General features: G+C 40.4%; 4 protein-coding genes across 6 annotated transcripts; 2 read left to right on the top strand and 2 right to left on the bottom strand.

Annotated features, from left to right (window-relative positions):
• The first annotated feature begins 162 nt into the window (after positions 1-162).
• Positions 163-1794, top strand: LOC5507807 (ER membrane protein complex subunit 10). Its single transcript, XM_001628383.3, has one exon. The coding sequence runs from the start codon at positions 230-232 to the stop codon at positions 1052-1054; it is 825 nt and encodes a 274-aa protein (XP_001628433.2). The 5' UTR covers positions 163-229; the 3' UTR covers positions 1055-1794.
• Positions 1641-6019, bottom strand: LOC5507804 (acetylcholinesterase). Its single transcript, XM_032376522.2, is given in 5 exon segments — positions 1641-2957; positions 3070-3729; positions 4087-4370; positions 4856-5106; positions 5266-6019. Coding segments are annotated over 5 exon segments (1755 nt in total). The 5' UTR covers positions 5612-6019; the 3' UTR covers positions 1641-2743.
• A 2983-nt stretch (positions 6020-9002) lies between these two features.
• On the top strand, positions 9003-10569 carry LOC5507800 (beta-1,3-galactosyltransferase 1). Its single transcript, XM_032376553.2, has one exon. It carries the CDS (start codon positions 9142-9144, stop codon positions 10186-10188), a length of 1047 nt encoding a protein of 348 aa, XP_032232444.1. The 5' UTR covers positions 9003-9141; the 3' UTR covers positions 10189-10569.
• A 3074-nt stretch (positions 10570-13643) lies between these two features.
• Positions 13644-17497, bottom strand: LOC5507796 (polyamine oxidase 1-like). Of its 3 annotated transcripts, none has more exons than XM_048733036.1 (3): positions 17087-17497; positions 15152-15558; positions 13644-14679 (listed from the first exon to the last, which is right to left on the bottom strand). In XM_048733036.1, exons 2-3 carry the CDS (start codon positions 15267-15269, stop codon positions 14267-14269), a joined length of 531 nt encoding a protein of 176 aa, XP_048588993.1. In that variant the 5' UTR covers positions 15270-15558; positions 17087-17497; the 3' UTR covers positions 13644-14266. The 3 variants fall into 3 exon arrangements, with proteins under 3 accessions (XP_048588993.1, XP_048588992.1, XP_048588991.1); XM_048733035.1 differs by lacking the exon at positions 17087-17497 and adding an exon at positions 16274-17051; XM_048733034.1 differs by lacking the exon at positions 17087-17497 and having other exon boundaries at positions 15152-17051.
• Between the last annotated feature and the right edge of the window lie 5428 nt (positions 17498-22925).

Genomic DNA, 22925 nt, shown 5'->3' with positions numbered 1-22925 from the left:
CTGCGTTACGTTAGGACGATGGAGATTGACTCTGGGGAGGGGAGTAGGGGATAAAGGACTCTAGAACGAATTTAATAGATTGTATGACTTTTATTCAGTCATACACAAACATATGATATCTTTCAAAGTATTGTTGCATCTAGTTCAAGTTTTTATAAATATTCTATAGTTTGAGATAGCCAGCATATGTGCTTCAATTTATGCTAGAACTCTCCCCTCCCTAATTAAAATGGTTTGGCTCATTCGCTTTGTGCTTTTTATCAAAATGGCGGCCTTGGGTAGATGTGAAAGGAGGATGAGAAAAAATAATGGCTTTAGTTTACGTAATATCATCTCAAGCGCAGTTATTTGTTTGTTTACCACTTTATTAGTGTCAAAGCCATGCGTAGGAAAGAAAGCCGAATCAGAGACCCCACCAAGACTTGACGAACTTGTTCTTACTGTAGAACATGGACTGTCGATAGATGGAGATTCAAGCTTCAAGCCTCGTGGAACAATCTCTCTTCGTAGCCTCAAGAATTCTCACGGAGCCTACATCCAAAAGGAACAGCTAACCCGGGAAGAGCTTGATACACTGAAAGATATGGCTAAAAGGAATTTGCACTACACCATTCGAGTTCCTTCACAGTTTGGGATCTCGAGCAGTGAAAGCTACGTTACCACGTATGTGAAGGCATGTTCCCTCTACGAGTCTAATCTGACAGAACTCATCACCTTATCTGTAGATCACCTGGGCTATGTCTATGGGGTTGGCCTGAGACCTCTTGTGGCAGGTTGTAGCGACAAAGCCTATAAGCCTGGTTTTGATGGTGTCACACCATTTTTCAACACCACTGTCCAGATTCTTTACCAGTCTAATGGACCATTACCCGACACACAGACCTATGTCCAGAGAATGGAGAAGGAAAAGCGTGATCAGGCCGGCGGCAAGGGCAAGGATAATAGGTCATTCCTGGCAAAGTACTGGATGTACATTGTACCAATTGTCATTTTTATGCTCATGTCATCACAGCAACCTGATCAACAAGGTGAAGGCGAAGGTGGTGGAAGTTAGACCTAACAATGTAAGGCTCAAATGCAACAGCAGTGTCACTGATTCAGGGAACAATTACTGAAATGTAATTGTAATTTTATTGAGATCCGTCTCCACTACAATCCATTCCAACATGTACTGTATTTTCAAATATCTTGTTACAGTAAGATCCAGGCTAAGAGAGTTATGAGGGCTCCATTTTCCCTATTGCAATATTCCCTCACTTTACCGACTGTAAAAATTATCTTCATTTCAACATGTATTCTTAAAGTCAGGCGCATTCCCAGGATTTCTGAGGGGGGGGGGGGGGGGGGAGAGGGCGCAAGCGTAGGTATCATATGGAAATAGCATAGTTGTTGAAGATTCCTTAATATTAAATGACCCACTTTTTGGCAGCCAAGAAGGGCTGCACATGGACACCCCCCTGTGTAAGCAACTAAAAGTTGTTATATTTTTAAGAAGACAGTCTAAAGAAACTTTGATATATTTTTTGTCTACAATGATTCGTGTGCATACTTCGGATTTAGGTAAGTCTACAGATTATAGTCCAAGGACACTAAATTACAAAGTTGTGCACTAAACATGTTCATCAATTAGTTTTTTTTTCTTGCAAGTGAGATAGTGTGAGAATTGGTATTTAATTTTTCCATTGAAAGAGTAGCCTCGTAATATCTTTAGTTTTGTTGTACCTAGCTCCAACAATAATTTTTAATCTATGGAACACTAACTAAAAATAAAATTAACACCATTTCACCCTCGAATTGCACTTATGGCAAATGGTATGTGTGTGTTGGATTTCATTCCTCCTGCCCCTTCCTCTATGTGGTCTGATATCTAGTGTTTGTATGTTGCACACAACTATTATAACTTTGATCACTTTAGTGTCGAATCCGTCGAATCGCGACGCTGCATTTTCAAAACATCAATTTGTTTTTGTTTTTTGGGATATTCTGTTCCGCCAGTCAAATTATTTTAAGCCAATCAGATTGTTGTCATCTCTCACCTAGTGCAGTCTGATTGTCTCAGACAGGTTTTACTGACGGAACATAAAACCAAAATAAATATTGTTTTTGAAATGCGGGTTACGATACAACGGATTTGACAGTAAAAGGCATTGATCACTGAACCAAGGGGGCTGTACAAATTTGTTTACTATATTATTATCCATAATAATGCTAAAAGCCACCCATAAAACTACAAGGTATGAATGAAAAAACATGCATTCTGTAGAGAAACTAAATGGTCTGTTCAGCCATGGTGGAATCAGGGAGATTAATGTTTACTATACTATTATCCATAATAATGCTAAAAGCCACCCCTAAAACTACAAGGTATGACCGAAAAGACATGCATTCCGTAGAGAAAATGAATGGTCTGTTCAGCCATGGTGGAATCAGGGAGATTAATGTTTAATATATTTATATCCATAATAATGCTAAAAGCCACCCCTAAAACTACAAGGTATGACCGAAAAGACATGCATTCTGTAGAGAAACTAAATGGTCTGTTCAGCCATGGTAGAATCAGGGAGATTAACAACACACAGTTGTATATTTTACACCTCCGAGGACAGAATAGAGGTAGAAAAATACCAACTCTACCTGGTTTTAATTTTGAATTACCTTCCAAAAATAAAAACTATAAGAAGTAATAAAAGTGCACTTTTTAGGATTTTATCACTAATAAACTAAAATTGTAAAAATTCATGCATCAAAGTTCGTCTTTTGCATCTTGAGGTTTTTCTTTTGCCTTTTTTGCTGATAGCTGTCTTGTCAGCAATGGAAAGAACTCATTCCAGAATGCCATCTTGTCAGCTCGAGGCATCTGCTCCACTCTCGGGTTAAGTGAAATGATTAGGTGTGATTGAAAAGTAGCATTAAAGCGGGGCCAGACGACAGGAGTGCTTTGGGTGTGGTTTGGATCACTAAAAAGAACAGAATGAATCAATAAGTCGACTTGGGTAGAGCGGTTACTCAATGAATTCATTTTCAGCAGGTCATAGTATGTCTAAAATGACTAAAATATGTCAAACCTACCCATATTTAGCAAAGTTAGTCCATAGTTCCATCATGTAAAGTGATAAACCCTTATCCATGGCAGAATAATTTCCAACCAAAGCTTGAAGGAGCTTAGCATTGTGCCCAGGTGAGAAAGGAACTCCAGTCATGAACAGGAGATCTAATCCATGCATGCTTGAGAGCCATGGTCCAACATGGTAAAAGTCTGGAAGATGCTCAAACACATAGAAGAAGGGTGCTTGACCAGCATTAGCTAGAGCGATGGCTTCAAACACTGCAGGTGCCAAGAACATATAATCAGTTCCAAATTCCATTAACATTTGACGGTTAGTAATATTGTCATTGAGCTTCTTGTTGTCTTGGTATTCAAATTTAACAGCTTCTAAAGCAATTGTATTCATTCCTGTGAATGACTTCAGGCTTGTTTCCATGGCAGCATGCAGTTGTTGTTGTGGTAAACCATTCTTCAGATGGCCAGGGAACAACAAAGCAAAGAAACCCCCTTCATTGGCATTTACTCCAAGCATAACATCAGCTTTGTTTATTTTCCCTTCTCTGAGTAGTTGCTTGGTGCTCCCAGTTAGAAACTCCCCATCAACAACTGGTGTAGTCAGAAGCATTTTGCCAGAGTTCTGAGGTGCAGTGACATTTCTCTGAGCTTCAAAAACTTCTTTTACACTGCAACATAGTATTTTACAAAAATCATATACAGTAATGATAAAAAAGTGTTTGGGGCACAATATGCTTCACTTTAGTATCAAATTCTATAAGAAAAGATATCACCCCCCCCCCCCCCCCCCCCCCACATGAAATAGTGAATCCCCTCTGGCAAGGTGGATGATGAAGGAAATGTACCAGAAATTCCCCACCCAAAGTTTGACAATTTTGCAATAGGAAATGACCCACTTTATGGTAGTAGAGGTATAGGGCTGGAGAATGGTCAATTCTAATTCAAGTTAACTTAAATTTGTGAGGAAACCAATATTTCTAGTGGCCATTTGCCACCCCTAGCTCTGTACCTGTATCACAACAAACCTTTTAGTTCTCAAGCAGACAACTAGACTGGCATTAAATTCACAACCGATTGCATCAGCAAAGACCTTAACAAGACCAGCTGAATTTGCTTCATGACCAACAAATGAGTCAAATGATGCTGATCAACTCTGTGCAATGACACGGTGGAACAACCCCTTACTGATCGGGGAGAGAAGGTGTGCAGAGACACTCATACCACCAACACTCTCCCCGAAAATTGTCACACTTTGGGGGTTTCCACCAAAACTTGCAATATTCTGCTGGACCCACTGAAGAGCTAAGCTCTGTGGAGAAAGAGTAAAACCAGGACATGATGATGGTTAATGGTCATAAGTAGGCAGCATATGCCCCCTACCCTCCCAGAACAAGGGGGACTGAGAAATCACCAGGAGGAGGATTGCTCTTCCCCAAGTTTTTTTTTGTATTGCCCTGTTTCAAGGCCCATTACAAGTATGCCTCCAAAAACAGCCATAACTAATAAACGTGTGACTTGCATCGGCAATGGAGTTCAAGCCTGGCACCCTTGAGCTGTACCTAGTAGGAAGTTTAAGGGGCCCACTGGGAGGATGCCTGGAAACTTATCAGGATTAACAGGAGGAGGGGCTGAACTAATGGTCATTGCAATAAGGTAGGCTCTATTTCCAGCCATAACATGGTATTGATGTACTAAAATGAACTCAAAGAAAAAAGGAAAAATCTAGACTAGCAAAAGAGTGACATTGACCTTATAGTGCTTGAAACAAAATATGAAGAAAACATATAATGTTACCTGATCAAATAGACCATAGTTCCCTTTGACATCTGTGTCTGGTATATTAAAGAAACCAAGGACTCCAAGACGGTAATTAATAGTAACAACAATAACATCATGCAAGGCAACTAAAACAGAAGGGTCAAACCCCCTAGAGGAACCAGAAGAGAATCCTCCACCATGGACCCAAACCATCACGGCTCTAAGCTTGGGTGAGGTATGCTGTGGTGTGTAAATACTGAGGGTGAGACAGTCTTCACTCTGAGGGTCTGCAAAAAAGTAATATCTGGTTAAGAAATATCGGGATATCCGATGCTTCTAGGTGCTCCACGGTAGAGGATTTTGTGGTAAAGGTGACTTTATCTACTGTGCTGAATCTATTAAGCTTATTTTAGCTAACCTTTAGAAACTCTGACCGTTTTACGTACGTTCTTCAAGAGTCACCCCTTCAGGTATATCGATATTCAGCATTCTAATGAACACTTCATCTTTTTCTTGAGGGCAAATGGGCCCGTGCTGTGTCGCATCTTTTACACCGTTCCATGATCTAACTGGTTTGGATTTTGCAAAGCGAAGGTCGCCGATCGGAGCTTCAGCATATCGAATGGCACGGAACTGTCTAGTACACAAGCCATGAAATGTTGGCTCTAACCTCCCTTCGACTGCACCGGATTTAGTTTGCACGATAAGAGGCTCCTTAGCCAAATGCTCGAATCGTGAGTAATGAATTTGGACGAGAAAGAAAACAGGGATGAAAAGTTTCGTGAGAGACATCTCAGCTCTTGCCTTTTGACTGAAGCCACGGCGAACGGTCTCCCTGTGTTTGTTTGACGAGTAGCCTGCGTAGCAAGCTCAGAGCTAAGTCAAACCATGTTTTGCTACCTTGAGGGTTCGAGAAAAAAGGGTTCCTCAGTATATCTTGAACGTCGGAATGTCTAGAAACGATAACTAAGTAATTTCACAAACGGTAATGTTCCAAGTTACAAGAACAAAACAGTGATCGTCACTCTCGAAACACGAGATACAGTAAAATTAATGTTATACGCCTAAGTAAAAGCGCGAGACTGGAGGTTGGTGCACCTTTGCGGTCTCCGCATCCAAAATTATGGAACAGTTTAAGTCTAGATACCAGAAAAATAGACTTTCTAATATGTTTTAGAATTAATTTATGGAACAAAGCTCTACATGATCAAAAGTTTTTGCAACATTTTAACGTTTAATTTTATAGTGTTTAATTTATGTTTATTTAGTTTTTTTTTTATCATGTATTTAGTGTATTTTTAGAAAGTGTAATTGGAAATTTTCAGTGTGTAATATTTTAGGTGAGGGCCAAAGGTTGTTAGCCAATTTGCTATTAAGTGCTCCTTTAAATAAAAGTCTTTATTAATTACCTGATAGTTCATTGAGTCGCGACTCCCTAAGCTGATATGACTCAATGATGCAGGTACATGATGCCCTTTAAGTTAATTCCAAAACGAGAATGTTGCAGCAGCAATAAACCTAATTTTTAATAAAGGTAATGATTCAGCAACTTGATTGGTGCGGCATGGGTTGATCAAAGATTTCTTTTAGGTCGGGGATCACCATCCCAAGTTTTTCATTTCTCTCGCGTACATTCTTTCCAAAATTTCAGCTTTAAGGCAGGTAGTTTAGATACGATGAATTTGTTGAATGATCGAAATGGGATAAATTTTGTTTACAGATGGCTATTTCGAAATTCCTTCCAATAATTCATCTTCGGGCTCACCCGATGATTTCTAAAAACAGTAACTCCTATTTCGAAAGCCATTGTGTAGGAAATGCCACAGTCATCATTTTCTAAACAAACAGGTTTAATAATCAGATATTCACCAACTTACCTCCTACAGCTTTAGCGGCGTAGCCAAGATTTTTAACAGGAGGGGGCCCAAACAGCCAAACGGCCCCTTCGAGGCATTTTCTCTCTCTTATTGTTTCACACATTTACTGCATTTTTGGCTGCCAGAAAAAGGGGACCCCCGGGCACCCTGGGCAATCCCTCTGCCTACGCCCCTGAGCTTCCGGTTTCGAGCTTTTTTTGTGGAAGAAAGAAACGATCGCCTAGAATTACACGCGTCAAAAACATCATAGCTCCAAAGAAAACAGAAATAAACCTGCTTTCTTTGACACTCCTAATAGCAAAAGCTCACCTTTAGTAGTGATCTTCTAATCTACAGTGCATGATTTCCATGATCAGTTTTTCACCTCAAATTCACATAGAGACACCACAATTTGTGCCAAAAGTAACCCCTCCCCCCCCCCTCCATTCTTCTCCCAACACGAGGTAAAAACTCTTCCAGTCATTTGATTTTAAAACTTAACTCACGCTCTTTGTCTAGCTTATGTCATTTCGCAACTGTCTTTCTCCCTATCCTACCATTGACAACGGTTTTAATAAACCTCTTATCAGCTTTGTGGTTGAAGTTATATAATCTAGCAACATACTCCTAATCAGTACAAGCACCAGAATGCCCGTAAAACCGCCGATACACCGAATGCGAAACTTTGGTCGTATTATCATCGCAGCATCACGGCAGTGATAATATGGTGATTCTCTCTATTCTCCGAGCTTTGGGCTGCCACACATCCCTGGAGTGTCTTGAAGAGAAGGGGCATTTGCGAAAACACTGAGATAACATCCGGTAATTGCGAAAGTGCAAGTTCTTTAGGCCACTAGCGCGCAACAGGAAAGACGAGGGCGCGCGCGCTAAGGAGAGGGATAGATGCGCGCATCCAGGCCCGTACCCAGGGGGGTGCGGCGGGTGCAAACGAACCCCCCCCCCCCCCCCCCCCACACACACACACACACACACACACACACACAACGGCCGAAGGTCCACTTTCGGTTCCCAATGGAAGTGCTTTTTGTAGACTATAAAGCATAAGCTAGATCACTCTGGTACGTAGCCAAATCCGACAATAAACGCCTCGTGAAGATACTGCAAAGGCCGGGTGGATACTGCTGACCGGGGGTGGTCAGATTTTTACCAGAAAACTCCCTCCCCCCCGAAAAAAATAGGTCCACTTGTTTGGATTTCGCTTCCCCCCCCCCCCCCCCCCCCCCCCCCCCCCCCCCAAGAAAAATCCTGGGTACGGGCCTGGCATCGTCTTTCCTAGCGCGCACGACTCGTCTCGTCTTTCTTCCTTCCAACCCTTTGGGCTTTCAACGCAGGCTATTCGACGAGTTACATCTGGCGTCTCGTGAAACCTGATTGAAACAAAAGGCTTGAGCTGCTCTCTTTTCGATGAAGAGTACTCAATCACAGCAAAATACGCAATGCTGACATACTGTTAAGTCCTAAAGGACGAAAGCTGCTGTCTATGGTTGCCGAACTTCACGGATAATACAATGTGCTAGCGTTCCGTCTTGGCCCGACTGGTGCCAAGACGTGTGTTCGCTAAGTGTGCTTTTGAAGTACGCAACGAAGAAAAGGCAATTCCCCCGCCATCTTTATGCTACCTCCAGTGCTATGCTATTAGAAACTTGTACTTTAATATCGTTAATCAAGTTTAGGATCTCAATCGCGTAAGGTTTTCTTGCAAATAATCAAGTTTTTTTAGCGGTCACGGTAACGAGTCCTGCATTTTGATTGGCTAATAGAGCTGGTCCGGAGATTGCTATTTCTGCCCTAGGTCCGAGAATTGATATTTTGCGCGCGCTGCTCGCAAAATAAATAAGGCCTCGGTCAGTATTTTCAAGACCTCGGTCACGGTATTTCACGATACGGACCTCCCACCCGGCAAATAAGCCCTATGTATTGAACATTTCTAATACGACAAGAGGGCGAGAGCAAGCATTAGCCTGCTTTCACCCTATGCCTCCCCCCTCCCCCCAAAATAAATAAATAAATAAATAAATAAATAAATAAATAAATAAATAAATAAATAAATAAATAAATAAATAAATAAATAAATAAATAAATAAATAAATAAATAAATAAATAAATAAATAAATAAATAAATAAATAAATAAATAAATAAATAAATAAATAAATAAATAAATAAATAAATAAATAAATAAATAAATAAATAAGTCACTACTAATGCCCATAGTCTGCTTTATGTTCGATTAGATCGGCTTTTGCAATATACCGCGTGTGTGTTTTGTTATCTCTGCGAAAGCTAATCATTAACAGAACCTGTCATCTGATACCTAACACTTCATCTATACAAAAACTTTGCGCTTATACGCCGGTACAAGACTTCGCGCGCACACCGACGGCTAAGAACTTCCTGTTATTCTTGCCCTTTCACAATTACCGGATATTATCTCAGTGTTTTCGAAAATGCAAGACACTCCAGGGATGTGCCGCAGTCCAGAGCTCGGAGAATCACCATGTTATTTCTGCCGTGATGCTGCGATGATGATACGACCAAAGTTTCGCATTCGGTATATCAGGGTTTTTATGGGCATTCTAGTGCTTTTACTGATTAGGAGTATGTTGCTAGATTATAACTACGAACTGGACGTAGGTGCGTCGCTCAGAGATCCAGTTTTAGGGCCTCGCATGAACTCTCAAGATCTGTTTTTGATTGTGTTAGTCCTTTCGACCCCCGAGTCATTCATTCAAAGGCAGGCGATTCGCGAAACATGGGGGTCAATAACATCAACAGACAGCAAAGGAAAATCTGATAAGAAGGTCAAGCTAGTTTTTGTCTTGGGCGGACTTGGACATGTGGATTCTGCCCTGAGAAGAGAACATTCCGAAAAAAATGACTTGCTCATCGGTAGCTTTGAGGAGACGTACAGAAATTTGGTTGTTAAAGTTTTTGTCGGCTTAAAGTGGGCTAGCACTCAGCGCTGCAAGTACGTATTCAAAGCAGACGAGGACGTTTTTCTGAATATTCCAAGAGTTGTGGAATGGGTAGAAGAAATAGGCTCTCCCCAAAGATTATATGCGGGGGAAGTAGTTAACAATAACACCGTATTACGGTGGCCATGGGCTAAATACAGTGTGAGTCCGCTCGTATATGAGCCAAGTTATTACCCCCCGTACTGCAGAGGAGCGTTCTACCTATTATCAAGGCCGGTTCTTCCGGCAATTTTAGAGGAAGTGGCAAAGCGTAGAGCCTTTGCAGTCGAAGATGCATTTCTTGGGGTTATAGCAAATGCGATTGGACTTATGCCGGCTCAAATTCGGGGTTGTAGTTCCTCCCGAAAGACCCGATGGAGTATCTCGAATTGGAATGATTCAACATTTAACGAAATAACATGCTGTGGGGACGCTTTCGATGATCGAATTCTAAGATATATTCACTATAGAAAATTATATTTGAGTGAAAAGCTCCGTCAAGAAAGAGGAAACCTCAACTTTCACGAGAAAGGCAATTAGAATAGAACAATGAGTTTATTTCGGAAGGCTTACTTAGATTTGTACTAATCGTTGCTTTTGTTTTTAATGGTGAGCACGTGTATTGCGCAATGGCTATCACTTTGGTGTTCCCGCGGATAATTTAGTAAAGCAGACGATATAAAACCATAACCCCAACCTAAAATCGCTTACCCAAAGTAATACAATTCCCCCTAAGCGCTTTGAGTGAGTGAGGATGAAATGTGAATAGCGTGTAGATGCTATTTTTCTACTAAGGCCAAAGGTCTTGTCTTTCGCATTCTATTTTGTTTAATCTAGATGATATGTTTGGTTTGCCTTAATCATATTCGCAAATACAACCCGATACTTGTGTTTTTCAAATAAAGTTTCCATATTCATTTATTATTTTAGAATGAATTCGATCCTGTACAAACAAATTGTGATACCGCCTTTATTGAAAAAACATTGTCAAACGAAAGAAAATGTTTTACTTTTCTCGATACTGTTTCCACAATTGTTGTGGGTGACTTTTCTACAAATCCTATTCCTCAGAATATTTCAAAACGCAATCTTATATTTTATCTTGTTATTTTGCACATTTTGTGAAATTGGTTTTCTAATAAGTCCATTTAAAAAGCCCTTCGCCTCATCTCATCTGTTTTAATTAAAAATCTCTTTATTTATTAATTCATGGATCGCCACCAATCATTTAACCTTTTTTACGTTTAACCGATTTTACGTTTATAGCGGCGAATCCCTTTTGCGTGCCCACTATGTTTTAGTAAACATCACGAGGATACAGTAAATCTAAATATTCGCCAAGTTAAAGCTTACAGCCAAAGCAAGAAGCCTTGCATACATGAGAGCTGTTCAACCACAAAGCTGATAAGAGTTTTATTAAAGCCGCATTGTCACCAGTTTACTTCCGGAGGTCCGACGGAAACCTCAACCGTTAAAAGACAAAATAATCTATTAGAATCCAAGATATTTAACAGGCCATCCGCTCTAAATTATCAATCACATCCTCAAAGAAACTTCCAATAGACACACCGCGTTCAATATTTTGAAATATTTATCGCGTTATCCATTAAAAATCATCGGATATTGTTTGGTGATGGCCCGGAAGTAAACTGGTGACAATGCGGCTTTAAGCCCGTAGTCAGTGGTCGTTTTAAATAAGATAGGGAGAAAGTCAGTTGCAAAATGGCATAAGCTAGACAAAGAGCGTGAGTGAAGTTTTAAATCAAATGGCTGGAAGAATTTTTCCCCGTGTTTGGGAGAAGGAGGGGGTTGCAAGAGAAAATCTGGTTTTCTGAGCCCACGATCTGGTTTTCTGAGCCCACGCATCCCTTCTCTGGCATAATGGTGTCTCTGTGAATGTGAGGTGAAAAACTGATCATGGAAATCATGCACTGCAGATCAGTAGATCACTATTAAGATGCGATTTTGCTATAAGGAGTGTCAAAGAAAGCGGGTTTAGTTCTGTTTTTTTTGGAGCTAAGTTTTTGACGCGTGTTATTTTACTCGATCATTCCTTTCTTCCACAAAGAAAGCTCGAAACAGGAAGCTCTGGGAGGAAAGTTGGTGAAAATCGGTGGCGCGCCGAGGTTGTTTTGGCTTAACAGCTTTTACTAAGTTCCCTGTAGAAGACTCATTTTCGGCTCGATTTTCGTTAATTTTTCAGATTTTATTAATACATCTATGCTTTGGTCAGATCCCGCAAGATTCACTTTTGTTTGAAATCAAATTCATTTTTTCATGCAAGGTAAATGGAAGCAATTTTTTTACATTAAATAAAAATATCGAAATTTGCGCGATGAATTTTTTTCTAAATTCACAGTTACACCTAACAATACTCCCGCTTGAAGCACACGAATTTTTGGCTTAAAACTGACCTGTCAAACTTCGCGATTGATGAATCGTTATTTTACGCCAAAATTGTCCTCGCAATCTTTGAAAAAATAAATGCACTCTTGCCTACAAAGATCCATCCCCGAATTTACACCCCCTGCTAAGTCCACACCCTAAGGCAACTTGTGTGAGAGGGGCAAAAGGACCAGTGTTGCACAAGAATAAATTACAGATGGTCAATTCGAGAGTATTTTTATTAAGATAATTTGAAAACTAAAGAATCTATTCCTTTTCAACATTTGAGCCCAAGCCGCCCCTCTTCTAAACTATTACCCGACGCTATGGCTAAAATAGGCCTTACCGAAAGTACTTGCTAAATGCAGTTGCATGTCGAACCTGCTTTTATGAGAAACTAGCATCAAAAGTTGAGGATATAAACGCGCTTCAAACGAATCTCACGACAGCGTCACACATGGTAATCGACGAGCTGCCTTGTTTGTTTCACATGTGACAAATTTGCACGAGCGAAACTGAGATCCCATGCATCCCGGTTTGTGCATTTCATACAGATATCTCCTTTTCTATTCCATTTTGGTTATGCTACCGCCTTTGAACTCTTTTTCTAGACTCCACCCGTTTAACCGTTTCGATTCCTTCAAATAAAAAATACATAAACTACAAAACAAAAACCCGTCATGTTCTAAGTCGCATTTTACTCAGAGAGATGCTGGATAGCGGGGGTGGGTGTTGGGCTTGAGAACCCCAAGTCCAGTGAAAAATCTAAAACACGTAAACAAAAAAAACCGTGCGAAATAACTGTAAAAAAAACTGTTTAATTGCAAACTTTTTGATAACATTGTTTTTTTTCAGTGAGAGGGGGTTATGTGTGTTTTATATGATTCTTATCTATAGTTTTTTTATAGATTGACAAATTTCCTCTTCAAAATATATACCCGTAGCAGGTTTTTTATATTCTTCCGTACTTTAGATAGTATAGAGTGTTTCTTTCAGTGTTCACATCTTCACAGTAAGCTATCTCATAGAATAGAGATATCTGTACGAAATGCACAACCCGGGATCTCAGTTCTGTCGTGCAACTTTGGCGAGGACAATTTTGGCGCGAAATAAAGATCAAAATCAATCGCGAAGTTTGACAGGTCAGTTTTAAGCCAAAAATTCGTGTGCTTCAAGTTGGAGTATTGTTAGGTGTTACTGTAAGTTTAGAAAAAAATTCATCACGCAGATTTCGAGATTTTTTATTTTAATATAAAAAATATTGCTTCCTTTTAACTTGCATGACAAAAGATAATTTGATTTCCAAGAAGAGTGAATCTAGCGGAATCTGAAATAATAAAATCCGAAAAATTTACGAAATCGCGCCGAAAATGAGTCTTCTGTAGGGAACTTAATATAAGCTGTTTAGCCAGAACAACTACCTTGTTTAGAAAATGATGACTGTGGCATTTCCTACACAATGGCTTTCGCAATAAAAGTTTACTGTTTTTTTTTCGAAATAATATGAAACCGGGTGGGACCGGGTGGGCCCGTGTGAGTTGAGCTGAGTCAAGTCAAGTCAAGCCAAGTCAATCACCGCCTTCTCCGCAAAACTAAGAGAATACATCACAACTCTGTAAATAAGTTTATAAATCAGCAAAGGATTGTTATTGTAAATAGTTTCGTCAAAGATTTTGCTGTAAACAGTTTTGTAAATAGCTTTTATTAATTTTGTTTCTGTTGAGGGCCATGCGTACATTATCATTGTGATATTAAGTGAATCCCTCATTAAAAAAGGCATCTCTCTCTCTCTCTCTCTCTCTCTCTCGCTGAGTGTCTGTGGTTATTTACCAATATTTAACGAGTTCTTGTAAGCCACACCTCACCACTGGAGTTCAATATTAAGATGAGTTTTGGGAAGAAATCTCGAAATAACCATCTATCTCATTTCGATCATTCCCCAAATTCATCGAATCGAAACTACCTGCCTTAAAGTTGAAATTTTGGGGGAAAAAATGGACGGAAGAGAAATGAAAAACTTGGGATGGCGGCCTCCGACCCTAAAGAAATCTTTGATCAACCCATGCCGCACCAATCAAGTTGCTGAATCATTACAATCATCATTAAAAATTAGGTTTATTGCTGCTGCAACATTCTCGTTTTGAAATCAACTTAAAGGGCATCATTGAGTCGTATCAGCTCAGGCAGTCTGTCAGGTTATTACGTAGTTATTGTTTCTTAGATATTCCGGCATTCAGGTTTTACAGAGGGAACCCTTTTTACTCGAACCCTCAAGGGAACAAAACATGGTTTGAAGTAGCGGGAAGGTCGAGTTATCCGAGTGGATGCGAGACTCCACTGTACTAAGAGATCGCGGCGAGGCATATTGTGGCAGAGTCACTGCCTGTACAACATTCGCCTTGGGGATGTACTTGGGGCAGAATGGACCCTTGATACACACATGAGGATCTCCCGGGCATTTCTCCTCCTGGTGGTAAGCGGCCTGGGCGAAGCCCCACCAGTCCTCGCTCGTGGCGTCACCCGCGAAGTACAGGCGTCTGACAGAGCCTTGGAGGTTATCGAAGTCTTCAGAGGTTGTGCCGACCATCACGTTAGGGTAGGATCCGCGAGTGAACCTGTTGCGTGACCATCTACTGTAGAAAATGTCTGCGGAATGATAAACATTAGAGAAATGGAAGAAATATATAAACAATAAAAACAGTGGTGGTCATTATGAGGGTAATGGAATGTATCAGCTAGATTATTGATGATGTAGGTGATGATGATAACATTGCAGTGACGGGTTGACGACGTCGTTAGTGTTGATATTGATAAAGTGGTGTTGATAATGAGGTTGGTGATGGCACTATTGATGACAAATTAGTGGTGGTGGTGGTGATGATGATGAGGTTGATGATGGTGATGTAGCAAATATCACTTTTATTTGATACTTGTAGCTACCTAGTAGCGGATCTAGGGGGAGGGTTTAGGGGGTTTAAACCCTCCCTTTTAGCTGCCAGAAATCCATATATAACTAAAAAATAATAATACCACCCTTTAGCGTAAAGCTACATCCGCCCCTGGCTACCATTCATTCATTTTCTATATCACTAAAACGCCCCCATTAAATAATACTAACTTGTCGGTTCTTGGATGTCTTTCCCATACACATTCCTCAGCTCCCGAAGGATCTCTTTCTGGTTCAGCTTATCACTCCGACCCTCGACTTTTAGCGACTCGTCTCCAGTGACCGTCATGTGTAGAATCTTGCTCCATCCAGATCGGGTAATAGCCACGATTCCTGTCTGCGTACAAGATGAACTCGTGATCGTCACAAAAAGCAGTGGGAAAAGTCATGAAGATCTTGGTGTAAAAGCGCATGGGGACTTTGTAGATGGCCCTCATTTTCCATTCCGGCAGAGGGGGATTAAACTTGACCATGTCTCTTGCAAGGACGCTGGTGCTACATGTAGAGAGAGCGTAGTCGCCTTCAGATACTCTGCCGTCCTCTGTCATCACTGTCACTGAGGAATTTGAGTAAGTGATCTTCAAGAAAGAAACAAATTGAAGTTAAGCAAAACTACATGAGCATTAATGGAAGCACAAATAAGTTATTTCAAAATGACACACACAATTATAGTTACAGCCGGTGTCCATACAAATAAAACTGTTATTCCAGAAAAGACCCTCGTCCCTCGTCCTCGCCCCAAATTCCCAACACCCGGATTTTTACACCCCACGAAGGAGCCAATATCACTGTTTGTGTAAATAAAAATATTTTCTGGAAATTGGCAGTAAAAGAGCCAACCCTCAGCGAATTTCCAATTTCCCCTGCGGGGCATGAATCATATTTCTGAAAATCACACATTACGCTACGTTGTGACTTAGTTTGTTGTAAACATATCGAGTTAAAATGAGCCGTTCATTCTTCTATGAGATAAAAAATAAAGAAATCTAAAAAAAAATATTTGTACTTGATTGTGCTGCCTTTAATGTAGTGTAGATGGAATTCTTAGCTATTTTGGAAAGTAGTTTGGTGGGATTTTATTATTTATTTAATACCAAGTTTGAACTTAGCGTGATCATACATTTTGAGCCCGCAGGGCCGTAGCAGGGGATGGGGCGCTTGGGGCATGTGCCCCCACAATTTTTTTTACATTATAAGGAAATGCGTTTAATATAATCTTGTCCTCAAACTCCCTGGCCATCTCTTTCCAAATGTGCCCATAACCTCTCGAGTCAACCACGAAGAAGTCTTTACCACGAACTTCAGCCGAGAAAGAGTCGAGCTTGGGTTTGTCCGGGTCTTCGAAGTCCACACCCAGATACTCAATGACGTTATCCACAGGGTTCCTGGGCTTCCAGCCGACCAAGGAGAGTCCGATTGTAAGAGACATATCGGGCTTTCTTTCCTCTTTGCGTTTACTTGAAAGGGTCTCCGCCCTATCCATCGCTGGGTTGAACCTCTCGATTGTCTTCTTGTTTGTCACATCTTTACCTTTTTGGTCCCTAATCAGAAAGATTGCACATACAACAGTAGTAAAACAAAAGAAAAACGGTAAGAAAACATGGCTAAGCTCAATCAGCTTTTTCGTTTAAACCTCCTGTAAATAAGAATTAAATCGAAACAAGAAACTGCTGTCAAGAGTCTTGGCAAATTGCTCACGGAGTGAGAGGACTCAATCTCTTCCATGGTTGCCTTTACTTTTATTACTCTGCTTGTGAGCCCCTGTGTAAAATAACGAAAATTGTACAAAAAATATTATAATCCAGACAGCTGCATGGCAGGTTTTTTCTTCAGGGGAATGTGTTGTCACAGAGATAATGCAAGGAAACGAAGATCTTTCTATTGGGAGAGGGCACTCGTAAGCAATAGGCTATTCAAGCTAAAAGCGTTTGCGCGCATTACCGTAGAAACCTACCTCAACTACCAGAATGCAACGCACGCACCAAACGAAGCGCGCGCTAAATGAGGGTAGTTGAGACTTGAGGTGAAGTTTACTTGTCGAGTGCGCACTCATGCTTATAGCTGGAATTACCTATTGTTTGAGAAAAGTAATAAGGCCATCCATACCTCATATGATATTTCTGTAGTTGGTGAATTTCCCGTTGAGCTTGTGCTTCTGTGGCAGCTTCCACGAGGGATCCTCCTCGGTCACTTAGTGCACCCAGTTTCCAGTCCCCTCCTCAATCTTTATTCCTCCCACGCTCGCCTGCTTGAATCGCCCGCCAGTCCGATCTTGTTCCTCCAGGACCAGGAAATCATCGAAACCCGCGTCAGTTAAGACTTTTGCGGCGTTGAGTCCAGCCACACCCGCGCCTAGGATCAGAATCTTGGCACGCTTGGTCTGTGGGCGTAGTCGAGGGCTTGGTTACCCCTGCGCTTGGCATGAGGCCAACAACAGATAATAAGTAGAAATGCTGCTGAGTACGTCATCTGCGTGCATTGATATATAAAGTAGTTAATAAGCACGCTGTAGAAACCATTCACTTACATATTTGGAATTCCGCTCCATTCATTTTTTCACTTTTTTGTCGCCCTAGTGTTGTGCACGTCGAGAATTTCCGCGTTAAATTGCGGGAAATCATGTTTATTTAAAATATCACAGAATTCCCTTGAAAATAAAAGATTTATAGGAGAGACTATCAATAAAATAAATTGGAAAGAGAGAATACACCCATTTAAAATAATGCTACTTTCTATTGGCTTCTTCCCAGCTGTGTCTGAAAGCTTATATTATCCTTGTTTTCTTAACAGACAAAAGGTTTTCATAAGGGGGGGGGGGGGGGGGGGGGTCTTCAAGGTAAAAGTGATAGGGATGCTCGTCGGAAATTCGAAAAATACCTAAAAAATAACTGCACGACCAAAATAGCTACCCTAAACAATACCTCAGGAGCCTTAAAAATACCATTTCTAAGAGAAAAGCCTATTTTTTTTCTCGGATACCCCCTAAAAATACCTGAGGCCCGATTTTGACCCCTAAAAATACGACGAGCATCCCTATCAAGTCGACATGGGAAGAACCCCCCCCCCCCGCCCTCGGGGTTTTACCACTGTTATGAGACAATTCCATGTCATCAGGATGTCATCAACTCAATGAGGCGCAGTATAACAACACAGTGCCAAGTATATCCAGGCTGATATTTTTCTTCTCCTTATGACTGGGACAAACTTCACCTTAGCGCAATAACAGCTTCCAGTGCACCCGAGAAGACTAAAAGCTTAGTAAATAGCCTTAGCATGCTTCAAATTATTGGGGGGGGGGGGGGGCAGGATAGAGCAACTTTAAGAAAACAATGGGGGGCAAAACCACGCCCCTACTGGTCATTTCCTTAGAATTTTTGAAAATATTGGAGGGGCACGTGCCCCCCAGTGCCCCACCCCTTGCTACGGCCCTGTAGTGCACAGGCGAATCAACGTTGTTGCGTTTGATTAAATAATAAAAACTTTATCAAGATACCAGCTTCATCACCTACAATGTACTCAACACAATATCAGTGAAGTCAAAAAACAGTGTCACTATTGCAACTAAAAAAACACTTATTATCGCGAAGATATATCGCTGTAGAATCAAGTTTGTGTCGTCGAGTCGAATCAAATCGTGTGTGGCGCGGCCTGGCATATACGTCGTATTAATTAAGGCCTGTCACATGAATTTTATGCGACAAATGTGAATGAATACCATTTGGGCTAGCCTGCTAGCCGGCTCTTATTCGGAAATATTTTGTTATCGAATATTGGGCAATCTGTGTGAATTATGTAAATAAGAAAATAATTGTTTCAAAATTAAACCTTTCCCCGTTTGTACAAATTCGCAAGAACACTTTCTATCCGCGCTCGGTTAGGCCCTTCGCCCTTATAGTCAAATTCGTTGTTGCGCGACCTCTCATAATCGAAAATTCCTTCCTTCCTTTGGGAATAGCGCGTAGTCAATCAAACCAAACAATCAAAACCATACAAACCGCCCCAAAAGCTTGTGTCTGACTACGCGCTATTCCCAAACGAGACAAGATTTTGGATTCGCCGAGGTCGCGATTTTGGGGGCTTTTCTCAACGGAATTTATGACGTTTCACGGTCAATTGAAGACGCTGACGTTTGCACTGTAAAGTCCAATAATTACGTTCGCCGCTTTAGAAATAATGTTCTTAGTTTATTTTTATTTCTCTCTGACTATAATGTTTTGCTTATTCCATTGCAATTAAATTATTATTGATCACTACGCGCGAAAACATCTTTTTCGATCGCGTTGTCCGAGCCGTCGCCGTCGTCCTTGCTTAAGGTCCCTACAAGCTCTACTCACAAGTGTAATGGGGCTTCGGTACGCACCCTTTTTATATGCTCCTATGGCGTGATCCCTTAGGTAGTCCGACACTGACAGCCATGGGTAAGCTTTTTGGACATGTTCCGATAAGGGCTTAGCCAATGGACGTCCGAGAAACGAACTACCCCACATGGGTGTGTCGGTTTGTTATCATTGGGCTACCGTGACTTACATAATGTTTACAATGTTGCTACGGCTACCGATGTCACACACTAACATGTTACACTGTTAGTGCGCATGACAAGTGACACACGTGATTAATATGATTAACAGCATTCCAACCATTTTTGCAGTCAAAGACTTAAAATGTACTAAAATCTAATTCTACCGACGGCTAGGTCTGAAGCCTACTTAAGGTAAACCTTGTGTGAACTCAGACCTAACTTTTCTCCTCCTTTTCGTCAAGATAAATCGTCTAACTAAACAAAACATGTTTTTGACTGTCCATTAACTTCAGGAAAGGTCGGCGACTTACTAAAAAAAATATAAGGTTATCCAATATAATGTTATTCTATATTGCGTTATTTTCCTCCGTGACAATAGTCATAACAGATAAAATGCCAGATATTAGCATTTACCCTAATGCATATTCCTCTTACTTATCGCAAACAGATATAAACACACCCATTTCAAATATAAGTTTACACTCGAAATCCGCAGTGGTAGCAAATAACAAAGCAAATATGCGTAAAATCAGGTTTGTAAAGCCGTGGCATTCTCATTTCTATGTACTATACAGAGTGATTCAGATTCCGAGTGATTCAGATCCAGAGTGATTCAGATGAGCGTAGTGCAGGTTACAGCGAATGGATTCTTGGGTGTAACACTTTCAAATAGGTGTATTTATCAAAAAGTGCCGTGCACCAAATATGGTATCTTCTTTAAGAAGCACTCACATCAGTCTTTAAAATGACATGTGGCAAGAATACTGAGAGAACGAAGACGGCTGTATGGACCACCGGGAGGCCTAATTTATCAGACGCGGGATGTCCTTCGTTCCACTTACACACCCTGAAGAGGCTTATTTATATCTACAATCTGACAATCTTCTGACACATGTGGGAGAAGTCAAGCTCAATGGCGAAAAATTGATGGAATTTCTAAAAAAAAGTTATTCAGTTCTTTAGCTCACACGGTTTATTTTCAATATCCTACTTCCCCCTCCCTCACCACTTGAAAATTAAAGAATGTCGATCAGCCACTAATTTATTATTGCTTACAATTGAAAATACACCAGAAAACTTAAAAAAAAACACCCACGATTAACGTTACTAATAACTTATTAACGATATTTTATTGAAATGTATCTCAGTCACTGGCTTGGATTAGCAGGTGGAGATGGAATTCTTTTAGTGTGACGATTCTGCAACATTTATTAAACTACCAAAAGTACCGGAATTTGCGATAAAATGGTACACAATCGTCCATCATTAGCTAACAATCGTAGCAAAGAAATGCCTTAATTCATATGAGGATAGAATCATTTTGACAGGTCCAAGTTGACAGGTGTCAATCTTAAATTTTTTTACCACTAGCTGTTCGTTATGTCAAGTTAACCCATAAAGTGTAAGTCTTACGTCCGTGAATTAAGTTAAACATGTCTTATTATGCGAAATAGAAAAATATTAATTGAGGACAGTTCATATGTTCCCGTTTGGCATTACATGTCACGGGCATTCCAGACCGTTGTAACACTCGAATATGCTATAAATAAATAGAATGCGAGTTGGATGATGATTTATGTGCTCGGCTACAACATAATAAAAATCCATTCGACTCCCGTTCAACAAAATTCAACCGGATTTATGCAGGGGCGTATCCAGGATTTAAAATTGGGGGTGGATAATGGCCAGCTAGACGGCCTATAACTGATCCAGTGGTTCTTGATATGTCGCTACATAGATCATACAATACTTCAAGATGAATTGGATTTGTCGCGTCAGCAAAGTCAAGCTGGCAAAGGAAAATAGACAGTACCTCCTGTCCCTCAGGCATTTATTTTCTTCAAACAAAGTGACTTTTCGATTTTTTTTTACTCAAAAAGGGGGTGTGGATATCCACCCAATCCACCCCCCCCCCCCCCCCCCCCCCGTATGGATATGGTCATGATTGTTGTATGGCTTGTTGAAACTTTAATTCGCTGCTTCTTTATCTTTTTTACCTTGTATAAAGAAACTGAACAAAACAAACTCTTTTTAAAAAGGAACACTGTGATACTTTTTGTTATCATCATTCCATATGTCCATTGATAATATGATAAAAGAGATAAACGTCTAGGTTTTGTGGGCGCGTCAATTTTCCCATTTTGTAATAAAAAAAAATAAAATTGCTCTAAAAATAGAGCGAATGAGGATGATTCAATGCCGAACGAATTCCTTCTGAAATAAAAATATTGTTGGGTTCTAGAATACAAAGCTCGTTTTTAAATCAATCGTGTTGTCTGCCTCATTCTGCGCTATTGTGTTTAGGTCGATTTTATCGCTTATAAGAAAAAAAAAACGCTTCCATACTTGTGATTCTTTACTATGACATTGGCTCCAAACTTAGCTTTTCAATCTTAAGCGGAGGTCATTTTTGTTAGATCTTGCGACGAGCTTTTCATATTCGAGTGCCAGTCAACGGGTCCTTTCCAAAGGCTCCGACTAGGGGGACATTATGCATATTATGGTCTTTGCTATTAGGAATATTAAAATATCATATCGCTTTTGATAATTCACCATAGATCATGTTATACTAAGTTATGGAGTGGACACGTTTTTGTTGTAGGATAGACTGAATTTCAATAACATTCAAGTAGAAGTTCGGCAATAAAAGATCTGTAGAAGTTGCGGCAATAAAAGATCTTACAAGCAAATCGGACCAGACTGTTTGAATTGAAAAGCAAACATCCTATAAGCCGGTTACGATCATGAATATAGAGTACGCCATCTCAACCTCCTTTATCGATCATGAATATAGAGTACGCCATCTCAACCTCCTTTATCGGTCATGAATATAGAGTACGCCATCTCAACCTCCTTTATCGATCATGAATATAGAGTACGCCATCTCAACCTCCTTTATCGATCATTTGCGATCGAAAACTGGGCAGCATATAGGTCCATGGCTTAATGATCTTAATTCATTGATATGATATCGAAACTTCCCACGTCAGCAGTGGCGGATCTAGGATTTAGAAAAGGGCGGAGACTTTTTTGACAGGCTGTCTCGATTTTTTTTTCAGATTTTAAGGAATATATATTTAATGTTACAAAATCTTTCGAAAAAAATTTGAGAATACATTTATTTCCCCTGTTTGTGGAAATCGCGTTATTAAAGTTCTGAATTAGTAGAGACCCAAAAGCATTAAATTCAACCAACTGCTATAAAATTCTTACGCTTTTGCTATCCATTAGGGGATCTCACCGGTCTCACGGTGATTTTAGAGCTTTTAGTGTTAAAAAATGTTGTTGAAAAGTGCTTTTCCGTTTCGCCAGTCAGAACATTCTGATTCAAAATGCATGCCTTGTTTCGCCTAGTGCAGTGGCCTGGCTTTCTGTCACGAACTTTGCTTGATTTCCGTCCAGTGAATAGCATCGCGATAAATCCAA

This window comes from Nematostella vectensis, chromosome 9 (assembly GCF_932526225.1).
Source record: "Nematostella vectensis chromosome 9, jaNemVect1.1, whole genome shotgun sequence".
In the NCBI taxonomy this organism is placed as follows: Eukaryota; Metazoa; Cnidaria; class Anthozoa; order Actiniaria; family Edwardsiidae; genus Nematostella; species Nematostella vectensis.
Note: the sequence above shows the minus strand (reverse complement) of the source record. Positions and strands in the feature narration are given on the sequence as shown.